Source organism: Salvelinus sp. IW2-2015, linkage group LG10 (genome assembly GCF_002910315.2).
Source record: "Salvelinus sp. IW2-2015 linkage group LG10, ASM291031v2, whole genome shotgun sequence".
NCBI classification, from domain to species: domain Eukaryota; kingdom Metazoa; phylum Chordata; class Actinopteri; order Salmoniformes; family Salmonidae; genus Salvelinus; species Salvelinus sp. IW2-2015.
Window position 1 is genome coordinate 16,683,724 of NC_036850.1, and position 21,343 is coordinate 16,705,066.

The 21,343-nt window shown below is 45.0% G+C and overlaps 1 protein-coding gene across 1 annotated transcript in view; it reads right to left on the minus strand.

Moving 5' to 3' along the window:
• Window positions 1–1,422: 1,422 nt before the first annotated feature.
• The window catches only part of tcf12 (transcription factor 12), a 29,883-nt gene continuing 9,962 nt past the window's right edge, over window positions 1,423–21,343 (minus strand). Inside the window, 9 exon segments of the mRNA XM_070445430.1 lie at window positions 1,423–4,323; window positions 4,466–4,622; window positions 4,740–4,975; window positions 5,143–5,308; window positions 5,470–5,599; window positions 8,539–8,724; window positions 10,428–10,513; window positions 15,930–15,961; window positions 18,131–18,149. Of these exon segments, the coding sequence (XP_070301531.1) occupies window positions 4,477–4,622; window positions 4,740–4,975; window positions 5,143–5,308; window positions 5,470–5,599; window positions 8,539–8,724; window positions 10,428–10,513; window positions 15,930–15,961; window positions 18,131–18,149 (1,001 nt within the window). The 3' untranslated portion in view covers window positions 1,423–4,323; window positions 4,466–4,476.

Here is a 21,343-nt window from a genome sequence, read left to right on the forward strand (position 1 = left end):
TTTCATTTCTGTGTCTGTGAGAGGACTGAGAGAGTGGGCTGTAAATGTGTCTTTAATCTCAACTCTCTGGCGCTATGTTGTGTTACAGTGCTGCACAATAGGGGCTCTGTTCTCCTCCGAGGTGCAGCAGCTGGGACCTCCAAGCATGCTCAGTAGAGTGCGCTGTCTGACCCTGGCTGAGGGAAACTGGAGGCGTTCTAGAATGGCAATGGAACACAATGGCTATACAGTCAGGTCGCGGTCAAGTTTGACTCTTGTGATGGAGTGGCTGATGTTTTTATGTAACATGTTTTTTACGTAAGAGGGGAAATTGTCAATTGCGAAAGCAATCTGGGTTTAGAAAAGAAAATGTACTGAGCTAGAGATACTTAATAATAAAAGAGGAGTGATGACAGATCATTCTGTGGGAAGGAACAATCAACAAACACAGACCGACAGAAATACAGACAGACCTACAGACAGATAGGCTTGGGATCCACTGCGTGGCAGTAGGCCCTTTGGTTTGGCTCCAGAGACATGAGCCAAGACTCATCTGTCAGCAGGCCCACCATGGCTCACTCACAGGCAGCCAGAGCCACAGGAAGTCAGCCTTCAAACAAGGTGGTCCCACTCTTATATAAAACATGCCCATGACTCTAGGTGACCGCAAATAAACACCCCTGGGCATGATAAGAGCAGGAAGGAATAAATACACCCACGCACACAGGCAGAAACACACACTCACACGCACACACACACACACACACAACAGGGGAAGTGGGGATATACGTAACTTTTGATTCCAGATTAAATGCTGTGTTTTAAAAGATGACAGTCATAATTTACAGTGCATAACTTAAGCTAGCCACAGACTTTACAGCAGTCAGCCTCTTCTCTTGTCTGTCACCTCTGTCAGTGCTCTGAACTTGGATCTGGCCTGTCAGGATACCGTGAGGAATTGTCTCACAATCTCACATACAAAAGGATAATGCTCTGCAGATGTGGTGGGTCACTGAGACAACTTCTGGGATTTAAATCTGTCTTATAWTTGGACAAGGAGGGCTGACTGATGTCACAACACAAATATGTGCAGATTACTTCCTCGTTAGGAGTGGACAGCCAACACTATGCTTCTGCAAATGTCCATGCAAATATCCTCATGTTTGCATGTSTACCACTGACCTGCATGCCTGTTGACATTCTGTTTAAATGCAATGGGCACCTTTTAAGTTCTTATTTGTGAATGACAAATGTGGCGTTTTTATTTTATTTCATACTTGTAAACAACGCACACAGCAGCTGAATTTAACAAAATGTGTTGTCTATTATTTTGTGATGCCTTAATACTTAATACAAAAGTAATACCCTCTAAGTTATTCTGTAAGTGAGCATAAAATTAAATTCAAAAAGTTAACAGCCTTTTGAAAAATGAGACTAAATGTATGCTGCTATCACACTTTATTAAAAATAGAAACATATATTCCATACAGACTACAATGGTCCACTGATATTGTTTTAAAAATTAGTAACATACTATAAAACACACTCTTGCACAGAGTTCCTCATTTGGCCWAGATCCACTGTAGAAAAGTCWTCTGASGGGGRAAACCAGGGAAGGGTTGTTGCGTCAGTAGCTCACTTGAGTGAACACATCATGGTACTGTACTTGTATTGAGCTCAACCAAATGCACCACCAGCACGTCATTTCATAAAACAATCACACAATTCTAAATTGAATGGAAATAACTGAAAAATTAAAGGTGGAGAAACAGTGAAATAAAGATGACGTCCAAAGAAGGAAATAAATCCACATACAATTGTGTTAAAAAAGATGGCACATTTATTGCTACATAAATGTTATTTACATGTTGTGTTTTCTGTTACAGAGACAGATAGTTACATTTCTTGTTGCTGGTTTTTGATGTGCATCAACAATACCTAAAATTTTTGGACACAAGTACACATCTTTTATCCACCAACAATAGAGACTGAAGATGAAGATGGAGCCCACACCTTCATGAAATTTGAGCTTGTACAATACCTCAATGTACTAGACTGCGATCTACAATCCTACTATGTTTTCGGATGCTATTTGTACGTTTCGGATAATAATGGACAGGTTATGGTAAATAACCGTGCATTTTACTATCTAATATAGTAAAATAAAGTAAGAAACTTTTTACTCAAAACTTTCGATTAAAAAAATCTAGAAAGAGTAATATTTAGAATTCAAGAAATGTTCTTACAATATTATTGTATAAAAGACTAACTACAGTGAAAAATAAGCCAAATGTTTTTTTAATCTTATTTTTGTTCTTTTTTCATATATTATATGAGGAAAATCATCTGGGAATACAGAAAAGTCTAACATAGGAGCAAAGAGACAGACAGCAGAACATTAGAAAATTACGGGGGAAATGAGAGAGCAGGCAGTGACATACATTATAACCTCAATCAGAGTCTGCCAGCAACATGAATACAAGCTCATGAATATTGAAATGATGAACAAGGCCACATGCAGTCAGAGAAAACACGACAATATGTTTCCAAGTTAATCACAAAAAGAAAATGATTGTAAAATCAAAAATATTTTTTATAAACTCCTTGGGGTGGTTTTCAATGACATCCTTCCTTCTATTACTTAATTTTCACAGAAGAGGCTACTTGTCTCTGGATGTGGCAGCCTTGTCTTAAAGGTGGATAATAATGGAAGACAGTATACAAGGAAACAAATGGAATAAAAACCAGGAATTAAGACCAAAATACTTTTTTTTTTAAAGAAAGTAAAGCATGCACACAGATAAAAAATGTAAGTGGTGACCATTGTTCTTCATCCTGAAACATAAAAAAAATCTGCTCAAAACTGCATTTGTTCATCATTGTACTATACCTATCTGAAGGACCAACTGTTTCTGATGTTTAACAGCATGTGAACTCTTAAAGCTCCCCCTTCCCTTTCCTTCACCAGTAACTTCACTGCTTGGATCAAAACAAAGCCATTCTAAATAACTTAGAACTCCTCTCTGCTATTACACGCTTGACATCATATGTTTACTATGAAGCCTAGAGAAATGATTTGTATACAATTACAAATAAACATATAACTTTTGATAACTTTGAATAATGTTTATTTTAACTTTTTTTTGTTTAGTTATTTTTAACAGAAAAAAAGTTACGTGAAAAGTTCATTCAGGCCAGGTGATATTGTGGTCGTCGTTTTGATTCTACTTTTTCACTAAGCAATCTTTGATAAAACAGCGCTAGGCGATTACAAAGAGCATGACCAAGGCCTGTCTCTTATACACATCTAGATGTGTATAAGAGACAGAGTTAAGACACTAAGAAATATGCAGGGAATGCTAAGGTTTGTAAATGGTTTGCTTTCTGTATTTGAACTGCTCACTACTGAGAATAAACACCTTATAAGTCTGTAGTTGACCTTTCAGGAAAACTAGAGTTTGCCATTCTTCTGTCACCTGTGACACAGAGTTTATAGTGTTCAGGCTAGTGTATGTATGGAACACTATTTAAATGGGCTCATACCCACCACTCATGTCTAGTCCTCTTCCTCTAATTATGTCAGTAACATGAAGACTGAGCTATACCAAACGGACAGATGAGCAGGTCGTTTTGGTTTAAACATGCTGTTCATTGCGGCATGAATAAAATATAAATATAAATAATATATGTTATTTTTTATAAATGGGATGCTTAAGTCTTTTAGTACTCAATACCGCTAATTGATTTTTAGTTGGGCCCTAAAGATCACTTTAAATTTCTGAATATATTAATTTGTATCTTTCTCAGGAGCCTGAGTATCTTAATCTTAGCTCAGGCTAGCCCGAGACTGGCTAGGGCTGGGCCATACTAGTGACACTGGCAAACTGTAGATCAACTGAAAAGCCACAGGCTTCTTAAAGCATATTCATAACTTTCCCTTTAGACATAGACTTTACAGCTCAGTAACATAATAAATACAAAAAAATAATACAAAAAACCCAACATAATTGCTATTACAATGCATTCGTCAATTCAGTTTAGGCACAAGGCAAACTTCCACATGGGAGGGTGGAGGAGATCGCGACAGTCTCTGATTGTTCAGATGCGACACGCTGCTTGCAGACAGTGATATGTGCTGAAGTTTTCTGGTGGGCAGAAATGTGTTGGATGTCATTAYAGGGACCTGGACACTGGGCTTTTCTTCAATCTAAGGATTGCGTTAGTCTGGAGTTTAGCTTCAAGTGGTCTGTCGCCTCCAATTTGTGTCACAAACTGAGTCCTGTCTGCCATTGGGAAGCAAGGGCACCATCTCTATCTTACAGAATTGATCTGGATCATTTTGATCTGAAGGGGCAAAAACAGGAATAACTCAGTCACAAAATCTGATGTTTCATAAAGTAAGTAATATAGTATCTCATCACAGCTATTACTGACAGAGTGAGAGTGTGTGGMTGGTGCTCCATGGAGATGTACCACTGTACTGTACCTGTGTGCTCCTCAGAGTCGGCCCATGGGGTTGGATGTGTCGGTGAGGCCGGGGTGGACCCCATGGTGGGCCTGCTGGTCCCCAGAGATCCCATGGCCAGACACCTTCTCCTCTTCCCTCCTCTTAAGGCATGCTGCTTTGGGGTTCAGATTCCGCTCTGCGTGTATAGAAACAGATTTACTTGTGTTATTACTCTTCATAAGAGGTGTTATAACTCTTCATAAGTGGTGTTATAACTCTTGTGTGTTATAAGTGAGAGTGTAGGAATGCTGACCTCTGACTTGTTGCTCCAGGCTCAGTATGACTGCCACGGCCTGGTGCAGGATGAGCAGCTTGGTCTGGGGCTTCTCGCTCTTCAGGTGCAGCTGAACCATGCGGCCCAGCTCCTTGAAAGCCTCGTTGATGTCTCGCACCCTCAGGCGTTCGCGGGCATTGTTGGCCATCCTCCTCTCGCGCTCCCGCTCAGCCTTCTGCTCTGGGTTCAGGTTGTCATCATCCTCATTGATGCTGCTGCAGAGGGAGAGAGGCCCAGAGGCGCAACAGTAAGACTGAGGCTGATTGTTTTTGGCTATTCACATGATTGGACTCCAGGGARRTTWAGGGACATTCTAARGGCACTSMATGTTTTAGACAGAAGGTCAKAAAGATKMATGTTTGTGGTTGTTAGGTTTATTTACCTTGTCCGWGTGCCTCCTCTGGGAGTCTTGATGTCYCTCTTGTCGCTTTCGTCTCCGGAGCCGAGGTCGTCGGAGGAGTGGCCATCATGCATGTCGTCTCTGTCCTGGTTCTCTACCTTCAGCTCCAGGGCTGCAGCCACCTGACCAGCCAGACCTGCAGCCAGACCTGCAACACGCAGACATAAAGGTAGAGAGTCAGTTCAAATGGAATCTCCGATCATTTWCAGCCAACAGACATTTCACATGTAGTTATTTTAGTGCAGTGTGCAGTGTGTAGTGCAGAGATGGGATGGTCATGGCTGAAGTTGGGAGTGTGTCATGTCATACCTCTGAAGGTTTCCACTTGGTGGTTGAGTTCAGCGGTGGACATGCTGGACATGTTGGACATGGAGCCCACGCTCGGCGGCCCTCCGTGACTGTTGATTAAACTGCCAGCCTCATCCCGGTGAGAACCACCCTGTCGGAACACAGAGAGAGAGAGAGAGCGAGAGAGAGAAGGTCAGAGTCAGAGTCAGAGTCAGAGTCAGTGGGAAACAGTACACGTTCAGCTGTATGGAAGGGTTCTGGTCTGAATGAGCCAGGTACACTCAGGAAAGGAATGATTTCTATTCGACCAGAGAGAATGCTTTTATGACTCAGATATCTCACACTTGAAAAGCAGAGAGAGATAGAAAGAGAACTTTGTTGTTCAACTTCACTTTAGACTGACCTTCACAAACGGAATGCTGTTGCTGTCTGTTCAAAAAAGAAACAACAACCTTCCAGAGCCTGGCTCAGAGCTTTGAGGGAGATTTTGTAGTCTACAAGCCGATGATGAGAACCTTGGTGGAAAACTGTCCATTGAAAACACTTGTAAAAATGCATGTTTGGCTTGGATTTCACAACAGGTTTTTCTAAACACTTGTCATGACAAATTTAACACAATGCCTGACCTTACTGGTGAGCTAAATAATCATATTTCCTCATATTAAAAGCAGGATCTACAGGTGGAGCTGCAGTACAGGAGTCCGTTTTTGAGAACTAATGATGGTTCCCAAGTCCCTCAGTTCTGACACTGGGGGGTGCTTTGGTGCTGTACTTCACCATAACAAAATGCATAATTCATATTCATATTCAGGAAAAGGGAAACACAAACACACATTTGTATTGCTGTATAATCTCTTCATAATAACGAATGCAGTATGTGATGGTAAACCTATCCCCTTCTCTCTCTTCTTTCTTTTTTCATTTCTATAGCTTTTCTCTCTTGGGTTAGCCACATTATGTTCTGAGGGTTCTTCTTCCTCTTCTAGATATATCTATCTCTGATCTATTTGGAAGCAATATAAGGCAAAACCCACTCCAAAGACAGACCATTTCCTTATTTTCCCCTCCATATTGGTTGTGAAACAGGGCCCTCCCATCATGCTGCATCACCATCGCTGTGCTCGCTGGGGTTTACCACATGTTCCCCACTCAGCTATCTGGTTCTCTTCTGGGAACTAGGGGAGGAGGAGGAGAAACCAGTACGGGCGGGGGGTATCTTCCCCTTTTCTTATGGAATGTGATCCCAAGTCACTTTTGGCATCCGTTAACCCTGCTGCCCCCAAACCCTCCCCCTCCTCCTCACTACGCTAATCTCTGCAGCGCTCTCAACAGGTGTCCAAACAAGTCTTTGTCTGGAGGAGGAGGTGGGGCGTGGGGGTGCTGGCGAGGGAAGAACGCTGCCATTTTCCTGGCTGGGCCTGATTACCATACAGCTGAGGACCTCTATTTGGGTGGAGACTGTGGCTTCAGGCGCGCACTTCCAACCATTCAGATTTGTTGAGTTGGTTAAAAAGAGGCGGTGAAAGAGTAAAAAGGCCTGTCCTGAGTAAACGGCTGTGGCTGTGCCATGCTGAGGTGGCTGAGCAGCAGTCTGAGGGGACCCTCTTTCTCTCTACCACAGAGGAGGCTCTGTGTTCATGCAAACACAGCCAGTCCTCTTTTAGTCTCACAGCCCACCAACACTATCAGTATAGTCCCTCAACACTCTGTAACGAGCACACCAAACTGAACTGTACCATGGGAGAACCACTAAAAAGCAAAGCACTTTCAGTCACAGACCAGTAAATACTATCCTGAGAGTTCCAAGGACCACAACACCAATATCAAAATGGCCATGACTGAAAACACATGGTGCGCTGGGACATTTTCTTCCTTCTACAGAGAGTAACAAACCAGAAATACTAGTCCCTGTATTTAAATTATTCTRGGCAAAAGGGACACAGGCTYCAAGCTTGCATGCTGCRAAGGCTGTGAAAGGYTGTAAACTTGTCTGTAAAATGGCACTGGTTTWAGGTTTGGCAGTACAGATACAGGAGCACCAACTCCAATAAATGAACAGTYAGGGRAGAAGTAGTACRGCAGAAAYACAGAACRCATCCAAACCTTGTCCACTTGAAAATTGGATATGATTRTTACCATAGGCCAGGGATCAAATGCCTCCCAAWKTTCTTGTGGGTTTKTTGGYCCGATTACCATGTGAGTAATGCAAGGACTAGTCTCACAGATGCTACTCCTCAGCAAGAATGTTTACTAATCAGCCAGTGGTAGGGGGACAGGTTCCTGTGAGGAGCTGGGACTGAGGCTGAGGTCTGGACAGTAAATGATGAGGTAAGGAAATGCTGAGCATGTTTCAGTCCTCGGCATCCKCCCCTCCTCCATCACATCCCCTGAATGYCTCCATCCATTTTCTTAGAAAAGGGAGTTTAATCCAAGAGGATCTTAATCCAACCCTCCACCCACGTACGCCAGGACTGATTCAGAAAATTCAGGAAAAATATGGCCTAAATTATTTCCCATCACCTAGGGATTAGTGTAGAACTGTCTCCCTCTGTTGAAACTTCCACTACAGATGTGCTCAAATCCCTCTCCTCACCGATATGAAATAGTTCAGATGGAGGATGGGCAAACACATTATGCTCTGCACCGAGACCTACATCCCCCGTTCCCCAGGAGCTGCCTCATAGGAGTGCAACTGACAAACACTTTCCAGACCAAAGCAGAACTTCACTCCGTTTTGCCTGGTTTTCTCATTCAAACCTGTATATGAGGTCTTTCTTAAGGAGAGTAAGCCTTCAGGCCAACCATTACACATATGRAAAGTATGTGAGTTTAAATTAAACTGTTCTCTGTGGAAAAAGGCAGAGTTTTTGCACATGGCTGTGGACTCATTCTGAACAGGTGGCCAAGTCTTGTTTATTAACCTATTTGGAGAAACGCAACGCAAAAGCACATATGCCTACCCTCAGTCCAAAAAACAGACTTTCTTTTAAGTATTCAAACTCAATTCTTAAGTTGCAAAACACATGAAACATAATATCCTTAACATCTAAAACACTCAAGATCTTTTTCTTCTGCAAAGTTAATTCATACCATTGCTGCTGTCCGACTAGCCACCAATCCGGCGGCAGGGAAGTTTGCTCCGAGGGCTGCTATTGGCCCGTTCTGTCCCAGCAGGCTGTGTATGTCGCTGGGCAGACTGGTGGTGGAGCCCACGGCATGGTTCCGCAGGACGAGGATGGCATCATCCAGTCTGTCCAGGCGATCCTCCATCCGAGACTGGGAGGACCGAGAGAGAAGAGGGGAGGGGAGAGGGGGGCGAAGAACAGGAGAGAGAAGGACAGAGCAGCTTAATATAAGCACATTAGGACAAAAAATGGAGGACATTGTGATTTTATGGCGTGATCTTGGAGTGAAAAAACACCACAGGGATAATAAAAGCATAAAAGAAAGACACGCAAAAACAGATGAAGATAAGCCATTTCAACCTGAGGAGGGGCACAAGGGATGCATGTGTTCATAACATAAGCATCCTCATTTGTATCTATAGAAACTGATAAATGGGCTGGCACACCACTCATTTGGAGCACCATGACTATTCATTTGGTATTAAAGCGTCTTATGCTCCTAAGCTGATTACTGCAAGCTGAAATGTCAAWATAKAAATAATAAACAACAATAAAAAGCATGGCAACAAAACATTTKAAACTCCAATTAAATGGAACGGAGGCCAAGCTGGTGAAAGAAAGAAAAACAACTAAGGATGTGAAAAGGTGTCAAACACTGATGGGTAAAGTCTCCATCTAAAGGACAGGAGTACCTCGCATACATCCTTTAAGAATGACATGGCATCCTGGAGATGCTCATGAAGCTGCTGATGGACTCGAGTTTTCTGCCAAAATCAGATAGAACAGGAAAGCATGTGAGCACAAATAAACATTAGTGTAAGAGCCAGAGATAGTGTCGACTGAGATAGAAGGACAGAGATAGTGTCGACTGAGATAGAAGGACTGAGATAGAAGGACAGGGATAGTGTCGACAGATAGAAGGACAGATAATGGTGTCGACTGAGATAGAAGGACAGAGATAGTGTAGACTGAGATAGAAGGACAGAGATAGTGTGGACTGGTATAGAAGGGCAAAGATAGTGTAAACTGAGATAGAAGGGCAGAGATTGTGTAGACTGAGATAGAAGGACAGAGATAGTGTAGACTAAGATAGAAGGGCAGAGATAATGTAGACTGAGATAGAAGGACAGAGATAGTGTAGACTGAGATAGAAGGGCAGAGATAGTATAGACTGAGATAGAAGGGCAGAGATAGTGTAGACTGAGATAGAAGGACGGAGAAAGAGGAGAGTCAGACAGAGACAGATATATGGTAACTAATCACTGTGTCAGGCAGCATCAAAACTGTGGTCCTGTGTAGATAATAACTCCTGACCCCTCGTCCTCTCCTCCCACCATGAGGTCCCATCCCTCCCACACATTCGCCGTTCACACTGATCATAGGTTTGGTCGCTTCACAAAAATCCCATTGTAGGTGGCATTCAAATATAGTGAGTAAATATTTATCCCCACAGCCGATGGTGTGAATGTGTGATGTGGGCGTCAGGCGGTGTGGGGTGAAAACTGATTCCAAGCCGTGTTTCTGGTCCGCAGACGGACAGGCAGCTAGCGCAGGAATCCTGGAGCAGTGGTGGTTCAGTCAACGCAACAGCTGCCAGGCTCTCCAGCCCACATAACTCCAGCCTCCCCCAACCCCATCCTGGTCCACGAAGTAGAGGACAGATGGCAGGAGACACGCCCCAAGGGACGGGTATTGTTCAGCACCCCCAACCCCCCCTACCGACATTTGTCAGCCAAGAATCTTCATGTAATGCTACCCTGCCCTACGCGAGAGAACCCATCTACTGTGTGCGTGTCCATTAAAAAGTGCTCAGGGTGTGGGGGAAGGGAACAGAAGGGAGGCAGGGAGACTTACCAGTGAGTGCAGGGAGTTCTCATAGTTGGGGGAGGAGGAGCTCTGCCCGGCTGCACCACGGGACCATTGGTTGGTACCTGTGAGAGACAGAGAGGGAGAACCACAGTTATCCATCACAACATGGCCAATGATAAGAGACCTGCATCCTGCTCCACTCTACAGGGGCTGACTGACCCACAGCACACAATCTGTCCCCTGGTCTCTTGTTGTTGTGCTGTGAGAGGTATTTCATCATTGGGGTTCAGCTGCATAATTTCCTGGTGACTGGCTGCATCCTGCATCATGAGCCAGGGCCGTGGTGGACGGCCCCAACATACACCAGCACACTGGACATGGCCTACATCCGCTCATTATGAGCTAATAGCCCAGGGAACAAAGTGAACAGTGATAAGAGGTCCGGCTGGACAGAGCTGTCTTCCACTGACACTGACAGAGTGATTATTCCACGACAAAAGGACCTCTACTCTATCCAATGAGCCAGAAAAGTTCCAGAAGGCTCTAGCAAGGCTGCACTCATGGGTGCTCCTCTTGTCCGTTGATCTAAGCCCGAAGTGATTAGCTGACAAGCTCCAGGGTCACGACACAAATATCATCTGACCAATCACATGCCAAAGGCTGAGGTATAGTGTAACAGTCCAACAGCTCCGTGGCTTGCCAAAAAACAGTGCAGCGCAAGAGAGACTCAGAGACTTGAGCTGAATTAACTTTCCATTCTGAGATTCTAGAGACAACCAAGAAGACGGCAATAGTCCAAACAAAGGTGGAAACATCGTAATTATGGAATTCCATTCTATCCCAGACTGGGTGATCTCTAGAGCACATTTGGAATTTTACATAAAGCGAGGGGATCACAATGTGTGGGATGGTTATAATCAGTACATGAAATGTGCAATGGCACATATGTCACGCCCTGACCTTAGAGAGTCAATTTTATTTCTCTATTGGTTAGGTCAGGGTGTGATGTAGCTGGTGGCATTCTATGATGTTTTGTATTTCTGTGTTGTTTTGGCGACGAGTGTGGTTACCCAATCAGAGACAGCTGTCTATCGTTGTCTCTGATTGGGAAGTCCACTATAGGCAGCCGGTTGTGCCACCTTAGTTGTGGTAGTTGTCGTTTTTAGTGGCCTGTATAGCCCTAAGCTTCACAGTTGGTTTTTGGTGTTTCTTTTTTGTTGGAGAGACGACATCTCTTATAAGAATCATGTACGCTCACCACGCCCTGCACCTTAGGCCAGGTCATATCCCTGACGACGTTACGGTGACAAACAAATACAAAACATCACATGATTGATTAAGTGCTGAACTAAAATCTAGATCTGAATCAATGAGGTCTGATGCAACAAAATGATATTTTTTCCTTTGTCTCTTTATACTGTAGCCAATGTTGTCTGAAATATTCCAACTAACAACAACAGCATGCACCAGGAGGTATTTACATCACCAAGCCCTGTTGTGTGCACATGAGAACAGTCCAAGTCTCCTTAATCGGATTGTGACAGAGGAAACCTCCCCAGGTTATTTATCTGGGCTGGTGTTAGTGAGCTAACCCCAGCTATGGGCCCTCACTATACCGCCTGGTCTCCATTACTGTGGCAGGAGGCCAACACCCAGCCCACGTACTGTAGCATACTCTACAGATGGATACATTGTTWAGCTTACCTCTCATTCTCTCATTTAGGCTGTTTGTCAAAACCAACAGCAGGCCCCATTTTCTCCCTGTTCTCCTCTAAAATGGTATTTCAGTATTTGAGAGAGAAAGATAGGGAACCGGGAGATCGCTAGCTAATGTTAGTTTGTTTCTGACAAACACTAGGATTACATCTCCACTTGACCTGGGGGAACTGTTTAGGATTTTCCATTGATTCATCGTCAGCAGTGTAAACTAAGCATTAGTCCTCTTCTGAGAGAAAGTCTCTCCACACAAAGGTCCTGGAAAAGCCAGGCTTTAATTAAGAGGCTATTAAAAGTAACTTTGGAGCAGGGATTGAGGGAGCCTCTCTGCTCAACCTCAGTGTTTCCCTGGCGCGAACCAAACAGGAAGTACTCATAACTAAGCCTCCCTGGGCCTCTGGTCCCCACGTGGAGGAGAGGAGGAGAAGGAGAGGGCTAATTGAACACACCAGCCAGAGTTGAGTTGAGCAGCACCAGGGTGTATATCTGTTCCTGCCTGGTTGGGTTATGAAAGTAGCTAATCCTAATGAACAGATGGAGCAATTTGTGGTTAATCTGAACATCATGTCAAATCATTCCCCAACTGACCTCTGTAATGCCCCCTATTCTAATTAACAAACTTCAAACAAATAAATGGATATTAGATCGCAAAACATGAAACAAGAAATACATTTTCAATCATCCCAGTTGCCCTTTTAAGCTACATTAACTTTAGTTTTTATGGAGGCGTTCTATTAAACTAATGGAAACAGATTTGGAAATGGATAAGTTATGACTTTTGGGAAGGGTTTTGGACAAAGGCAGATGTTTATTCATATGGAAAGTCATGTATGTGGAGTATTTGTTTTGCATTTGTAAATTGAACAGAAACTGTAGATTCACTGAGGATTATGTGTCACGGCTGTTGAAGGATGAGGACCAAGGTGCAGCGTGGTATTTTACTTTATTTAAAAATGACGCCGACAAAAAACAATAAACCATACAAAACAAACCGTGAAGCTAAAGGCAATAGTGCCAATCAGAGACAACGATAGACAGCTGTCCCTGATTGAGAACCATACCCGGCCAAAACATAGAAATATAAAATCATAGATTAAAGTGAAACTATGCAGTTGTAAAGAAGTACTAGAGTTGATTTCATTAAGTTTTTGATCATTACATTAAGTTTACACTATCAAACTTGTTCAAACTATCAAATGTTCTGTTATTAAGATCCGGCCGCAAAACCTAAACCTATAGGGGAGGGTCTGGGTGGGCATCTATCCGCGGCGGCGACTCAGGTGCGGGACGCAGACCCCGCTCCACCGCTGGCTCACCCCACTTTGGTGGCACCTCTGGTGCGGGGACCCTCGTCGCCGACCCCAGACTGGGGACCCTCGCTGCTGGCCCCAGACTGAGCGCCCTCGCTGCGGGCCCCGGACTGGGCGCCCTCGCTGCAGGCCCCGGACTGGGCGCCCTCGCTGCAGGCCCCGGACTGGGCGCCCTCGCTGGAGGCTCCGGACTGGAGGCCGTCGCTGGAGGCTCCGGACTGGAGAACGTCGCTGGAGGCTCCGGGCTGGAGGCCGTCTCTGGAGGCCCCGAGCTGGGCGCAGGCACAGGACTCACCAGGCTGGGGAGACACACAGGAGACCTGGCTCTGGGAGCAGGCACAGGACTCACCAGGCTGGGGAGACATACAGGAGGCCTCTTCCTTGGCAGAGGCTCCGGATATACTGGGCCGTGGAGGCGCACTGGCGGTCTCGAGCGCAGAGCTGGCACCACCCGTTCTGTCAGGATGCCCACTTCCACCCGGCAAATGCGGGACGCTGGCACCGAGCACACCGGGCTGTGAATGCTCGGCCAAGACACAGTGCGCATCACACCATGGCCCGGGGCCTGACAGTCACATGCTCGCCCCGGTAAGCAAGGGGAGTTGGCTTCAGGTCTCGCAACTGACTCTGCCAAACTCCCGTGTTCCCCCAATTTTTTGGAGGCCCGCTAATGGCGGCACGCGGCAAACCGTTATGAGGGAAACGGCATGGCAAGGAAGCCGAGAGGCAGCCCCCAATTTTTTTGGGGGGGGGCTGCCTCTCGGCTTCTTGCAGCCGTGTTCCTCATAACGTTGCCGCGCCGCCATTAGCTGCCTCCAGTTCCCTCCCGTGGACGGCGATACTCCCCAGCCTGCCTCCAGGGTCCCTACCCCAGGATCCTCCCAATGTCAGGAGTACTTAAACCACGCATGCTGGTCCTTTGGTGGTTGGGAAGTTCTGTCACGGCTGTCGTAAGAAGGATGAGGACCAAGGTGCAGCGTGGTGAGCGTACATTTTTACTTTATTTAAAAATTACGCTGACAAAAAACAATAAACCATTACAAAAAAATCCGTGAAGCTAAAGGCAATAGTGCAAACAAACAAGAAACTTCCCACAGAACGGTGGAAAAAAGCTACTAAGTATGGTCCCAATTCAGAGACAACGATAGACGAGCGTGTCCCTGCATTTTTTAGAACCATACCGGCAAAACCATAGAAATATAAAATCATAGAAACACACAACATAGAATGCCCACCACCGACTCACCCGCCCTGACAACCCAAAATAGAGACATAAATGATTCTCTAAGGTCAGGGCGTGACATTATGATTGTAAGAGACACTCTGTTCACATTGTAAACAAAAGTTGGTGCCCTTGGTATCAATTTGTCTCATTATTTGTATAACAAAAACAATCCACACCCAAATAAATGTGCTCCTCAATCTCCAGTGACAGGAAACTTCAACTGATTAAAATTAACATGGTTGGTTGGCATTCTAGCCTCCTCTGTCTCCAAGTATGGCATGCTGCCCTGAGTGTGAAGCCGATATAGTCCTTCTCATCAGCTGAGTCACTGTCGCTGCCTCGGGCAGATAAATAAGGCCCTTTGCAGGCAGGAGTCGGTCCCATGGGGGGAACAGCTGTCCACAGACCAGGGCAACAGCTGCAGGACGAGGGGGGCATACGTGAGAACAGCTGTTCGCCACTCCAATCACCACACAGTGTACGGACAACTGCCCACTAAAACAACACGCTGGGCTTTCCCCTCTTCTTTCTCTCTCTAGTTCTCCTCTGTCAGAGTGGTCTCTCACAATTCATTAAAATGTACCCTGCACATTGCTCTTGCTACTTAAGGACCCAGTTTCAGGGAAATTTGATTATCTGAATTAATCTTGGTTGGTTAATCCTGGTAGAACTGAATACAGTGACTGAGAGAAGAGGAATGTCAACTCTAAAAAGATAGTACTTTAGTCCCTTTCAGCCAATGACAAGAGAGCTGACTCCTTATCCCTATGTAGCTAGGATTTGTCCTGAGGTAAACTGCATCAGCTTGTCGCCATGAAAGGCATGTCCGTCAAAGTCACAGAGACTCTGAAGACCATCGTGGAGATAAACATCACTTGAAGACCATTGTGAGATAAACATCAACTTGAAGACCATTTGTAGAGATAAACATCACTTGAAGACCATTGTGAAGGATAAACATCGACTTGAAGACCATTCGTGAGATAAACAATTCACTTAAGACCATTTGAGCACATTACATCACCACTTGCAGGTGTTTCACGACAACTACAGCATAAGAAAGAAGAGCCTTATGGAGAAGCGTGGCGAATGGGTCGGCGGGACACATAACCTTCCCATCTCCTCCCTGGCATTGGGCAATTAGTTTAGGCTGGTTGGAATGCTATAATAGTGCAGTAGATCAGATGGCAGACTGTGATGTTCTAGCCTGCCCTTACCAGAGGGGGCGCGCCGGTGGTCAGCCACTGTCGCTTGAGGCAAGCAAAGCAGCAACCACTGCTGTGCAAGTCAAGGGGCGATCGGAGGATCCTACAGGGGTGGATGGGGTGGTTTTGGCTGAAAACATCACTTGCTGGGTGTGGGGTCAAGGGTGGTAGAATTGTGGTAGAGAGAGGGGAGAGGAGAGAAAAGGGGAGAGTCCAGATATTCAGCTAGAGGTTACTTAGAGAAGAAAAGAGGGATAGATGAGAGTGAGAGATATTGTGTCGGGTGAAACGGTATGGGAAAGAGACTTGGCGAGTGAGGGAGGGCGACATGACAGAAGAGGAGAAAGAGAGAGATCGTCAGTAAGGCAGAACATGCAGCTCTTTAAATCACAACCTCTCGTTTCCCCATACTTTTTTAAAATAGCCTTGGGGGGTGTCAACCATCCTTCAGCAGGGCGCATCGGGCCGAAATTGGACTCATCAATTTCTGGGGATTTTCAACCGGGGAGCCCATACAAATGTTTCAGAGAGCAGACATCCATATGGGCCCTTTTTAACGGTGACTCAGTGGCTTCCAGTGGAAAGCACACAAATAAGGTTGGTAACGCAAATGAACCCACGCGATAGTTTTAAATTCACTGCGACACCGAAGGCTCTGACCATTCAGGTGCCCTCCTCAACTCTGGATTAGTGCTGTTTTTATTTTAGATCTCCCCCAACTAGCCACTAACAAGGATGATAGATCATACAGAATACTGGTCTCATAAGTAATATGGCCTGATTAACACGTTTAATTTAGAAGGAGGAAAGTATGTCTTTACTTTTGGGGGGAATACAGGACAAAAGCGGTTGAATGATCCTTTAAAGCTAAAGTGGACTAAAAATCTGCCCGTAAGACACCCTCCATTAATATCTTTTCTCTAACATTACGAATGGTGCTACTTAAGTCCAGTATATAACCCAGGTGGATGCCATAGACAGGGAGGATATCAAAAGGCCTGCCAGCATCTCGAAATGCCCCCAATAGTGATGGATAAGCGGTAGGGGGCGGGCGGGGATGGGAAAAGGGGATAAAGAGAGAGATAGGGGTGTCCAGTGGCTGACTGAACACTCAAAGAGACTTAGATCCCTCACAGCTAGTACATGTCCCTGGGCTGGAAATGTGTTTGATCTCCAACCCTATGATGGGGGGAAGGGCTGTCATCATGTCAAGTATTGGGGAATTCTTATTGGGGGGGTATAGGTAGCCCAGCATGAGGAAAGGTTTTGTTTTTTTCTCTGTTGAGATTGATTTCCTTATTCGTTTCTCAAGCCAGATGTTAAAATATTGGCTTGTTTTGACTATTTTAATAGTGGGTTAGGTTCCTGCTCTATACCAATTAGCATACCCCTCTTGAGTCTCTTCGCCTGTTTTCACACCTGGTAGTTTGTGGGATGGGATACGAGCTTCTCTTAGCCTAGGGGCAAGCAGTGGGTCCGTCTCCTATTTACATGTTTGCTTGTAGGATGCAAATGTCTGTGTTTTCCACACCACTTTCTTTGAAGTCTGAAGGTTTCCTACTCTTTAGGCCAAAATTACCTCAGACCTTGTAAGGTTCCCGGATGAGATAGTAAAAGCTTTGTGTTCCATAGTGGCCAGTGTTGTTTTTGTTTGGTTTAGGCCCAGACCATTACAGTAGGCTGTGAGCAGAGCATGTTTAGGCAATCGCTGATACATAGGAACTCCTTGAATGGTCACAGGATGGGGCCTTGGAGGGTGTAATAGTGGAGGTTGGGACCGGTTGCTCTGCTCACTGTCTGAGCAATATGTCAATGCTGAGGTCCATTGCCGCAAGGGGAGGGGGGAATGGGGTGTCAAAAGGGGCATAAGGTCCTGATATGGGGGGGGGGGCCTATATCGAGTGTGGCCAGGGTTTCGCTTGGGGTTTTCTTAGCTGGTTGGGGTGTGGCTGGTGATGCATGTGGTCTGGTGTAGGTGCTCTTGCGTGGTTCTCTCGGTGGCAGGTCCTTCAGGCGGGGGGTACAGGTCCTAGGAGGGTGTCTCGCTGGTCTGGACGGGTGTCCTTGCTCTGTTGCTCCTGTGTGTGGTGGCTGGGTGCCTGGCAAAAGTTTGGATTGCTGGCCTTGTTAGAGGTGGACCTGGCCGTAAAGGCTGTTCAAAGTCCAGGGTGGAATGATGGGGCCAGGTAGATCAGTAGGTTTTGAAGGCACAGTCCTGGGAAAAGGCTTCCATTCACACTGGCAGGGTGATGAGTAGTTTTTTTTGTGTAGCAGGGTTGGAGATAACCAAATTGGGGAAAAGTGGAAGAAGCTTTTTTCCCCCCCCACTCTTTGAACCCCTAAAAGTCTACTGGAACTGAATGAGGATGTCCCCTGTGCCATTACTGTCCCAGACTTGTACACGTTGACAGAGTTGTTTTCAATTTCTCAATGTCTATCAGTTATATGAGATATTCCACCCTGGGCCAACTACCCTCTCTCTTGACATAGGGGTAGTGAGACTGCTTATAGCAGTTGGTGCCATGGCCGAGGCGCGATGGTCTGTGTGGAAAATTAAATTGCTTACCTTCCACTCTTTTGTAGCAGTCAGCAAAATAGTAACTCTTGGATCTGTCCCTTGAGGAGCTTTTTTATGTACTTACTCTGTTGTAGGTGTACTTTTTTATATCCATTGGGTCAGCTGTATTGTAATAAACCTCTGGGAAGGGGATAAGCCATGGGGGCTTCAAGGCCTCTACAATTTGGGTAGGGGGCGGGGCGTGGTAACTCTCCTGCCATTGGTTAGGACTCCAGAGTTTTCAGCTACCTACCTCACTTCACACTCACGAGCTAATATGATCCAGTGTCAGTTTCTTTCCTTAGCAGCTTGGTAGACTTTAGTACTCTTATTTATGGAGGCTTTATATAAAAAAAGATTACCTAGAGCTTATGTCTTTATAACTTTTTGGCTTCAGAAAGTAGCTTATATTTACTCATTCCAGTTTTGTTGTTGGATTGGGTATTTCAGGTTCCGCTGTGTTTTCTTCTGCAGGTTTTGGTTTGTTAGAAGTTTTTTCTTGATATTCAATGGCTAAGTGAAAAGTCCATTTCAAGTAATTTTGTCCAAAATTTCAAGGTTTTTAGGTAATGGAATTGTGATTGGATTGAAGCTTTTGAATTTGAGGTTTAGTATCCTGTGTCAGTCCTTGTGAAAAAATTCAAGTTATCTACATTTAATCAACTCCTAATTCTCATATAGTTTGCTCAGGACTCAATGCTCTCAGTCCTCTCTCTCTTATTGATCGTTGGTGGCGTGCCTGTTTGAAATCAGCATAGTTTGTCTTAGAATCTAGTTTCCCACTCAGGTCCACTGCTCCATCATGCCAATCAGAGTCATGACCCTCCTCTGCTCAGCTTCCCCTCATTGACCCAATGGAGGGTCCATGACACGTTCTACTTGATTACAGTTTTAAGTTTCAACTCGTCTCTTTGATGCTAGACCGGCTGGCTGGCTGCTGGATACTGCTGATGTGCTGCGGAATGGCTCTGGCCTTTTAACGCTACACAAGAATTCACCTTCCGAAACACTCCGACTTCTTCCATGTGTCTTTTATGCACGCTCTCCAGACAGAGACAGAGCAGGAAGTTGCTTGTTTTTCACGGTAGTCGTGCTGACAGACAGTTGCAGGAGACCGTCTTCAAGACAAGGGCTTGTTTCTTCTGGGAGCGCCAGGCGTATGAGAGCCACGCTGAGAGAAAACATGGCAGCTTAGTTTAGACACTTCCATTTCTTCCAGACGATGTCTGCTGCTTTTCTTACACACAGTGAGTTCCTTCTCCTAGTTTCTCAACAGATATTGTAACTGACCTTAAAAAGCAAATCCTCACGAAGGCATCTACTGTGCAGTCCTGTGTGCAGGCCTGTGCTGCGCGATGGGTGGGTGTGGATGGGTTGAGCGGTAGTGTGCTGGGATGGGGTTGGCTGGATGGGTTGGGGTTGGGCTGGAGGGCTAGGTTGGGATGGGTTGGGGTTGGCATGGATGGGGTTGGGGGTGGGGATGGCGTCTTGACAACGTATCGACTGAAGGAAGCTTCAATGCATTTTGATGTAGCTGTGTATGTTAGCCTGTAGTCTATACGTACTGTATGCGTGTGTATGTTGGCCAACTCGTCCATAGTCCTTAATGGTGTAGGAATTTGTACTGTAAAGTCGTGTATGCGCGTGTGATGTACTCGTAGTCTAATGACTGTACTGTATGGGGATAAATGGTAGCGGGATGATAACGTTCTGTAGTGGAGTGGATGTACTGGTATAGTCTGTATGGTGGAAGTGTACTGTATAGTCTGTATGGGTGGATGTACTGTATCAGCTCTAGTTACCATACTGAGTATGGTGTGGATGTAACTGTATAGTCTGTACATACTGTATGGTGTAGGATGTACGAGTAAAAGAATCTGGTATGAGACTTGGGTATGAGTGTGAGATGATGACTGTAATAGTCTGTACATACTGTAATGGTGTGGATAGGTATCTGTATAGTCTGTACATACTAATTAATGGTGTGGATGTCACTGTATAGTCGACATACTGTATGGTGTGGATGTTAATCACAGAGTATAGTCTGTACCATATCCATGTACGTGTGTGGATCGCATACGCTGTGACTAAGTCTGTACATCTATTAATTTGTCGGGATTGTTACAGTAGTAGCTTTGTACATACTGTATGGTGTGATGTAGAGACTGTATAGTCTGTAACATACTGGAGTGGTAGTGGATGTCCTTGTATAGTTCTGGGGTGTGTTGTACTGTATAGTCTGTATGGTGTGGATTGATATGGTGTAAATCGTCCTGTTACAGCTGTATAGGTGTGTGAATGTTACTGTATCGTCTGTATGGTGTGGAATGTAACTGTATAGATCTGTACATACTGTATGGTGTGGATGTACTGTTAAATAAGTCTTGTAACATAACTTGTACTGGTAGATGGATGGTACATGTTATACGTCTGTACATACCTGTAATGGTGTGGAATGTACTGATATAGTCTGGTAATGGTTTGTGGATGTACCTGTATAGTCTGTTACATACTGTAATTGGTGTGGATGTACTGTCCTAAGTCTGTACATACTGTATGGTGTGGATGTACTGTTAATAGTCTGTACATACTCGTATGGTGTTGGATGTTACTCGTATAGTTCTGTATCATACTGTATGGTTGTGGGATCGTTACTGTATTAGTCTGTACAATAACCTGTATGAGGTGTGGATGTACTGTATAGTCTGTACTACTGGTATGGTGTGGATGTACTGTATAGTCCTGTATGGTGTGGATGTACTGATATAGGTCAGTATGGAGTGAGTAGTGCGCTACTGTAATAATGTGTTGAGTGGGTAATGTACTGTTTTATAGTCCTGTACATACTGTATGGTGTGGGCTGTACTAGTAATTCTGTAATGGTGTGTATGTACTCGTATATGTCTGTAACATACTGTTTGTGTGTGGATGATCTGTATAGTCCTACT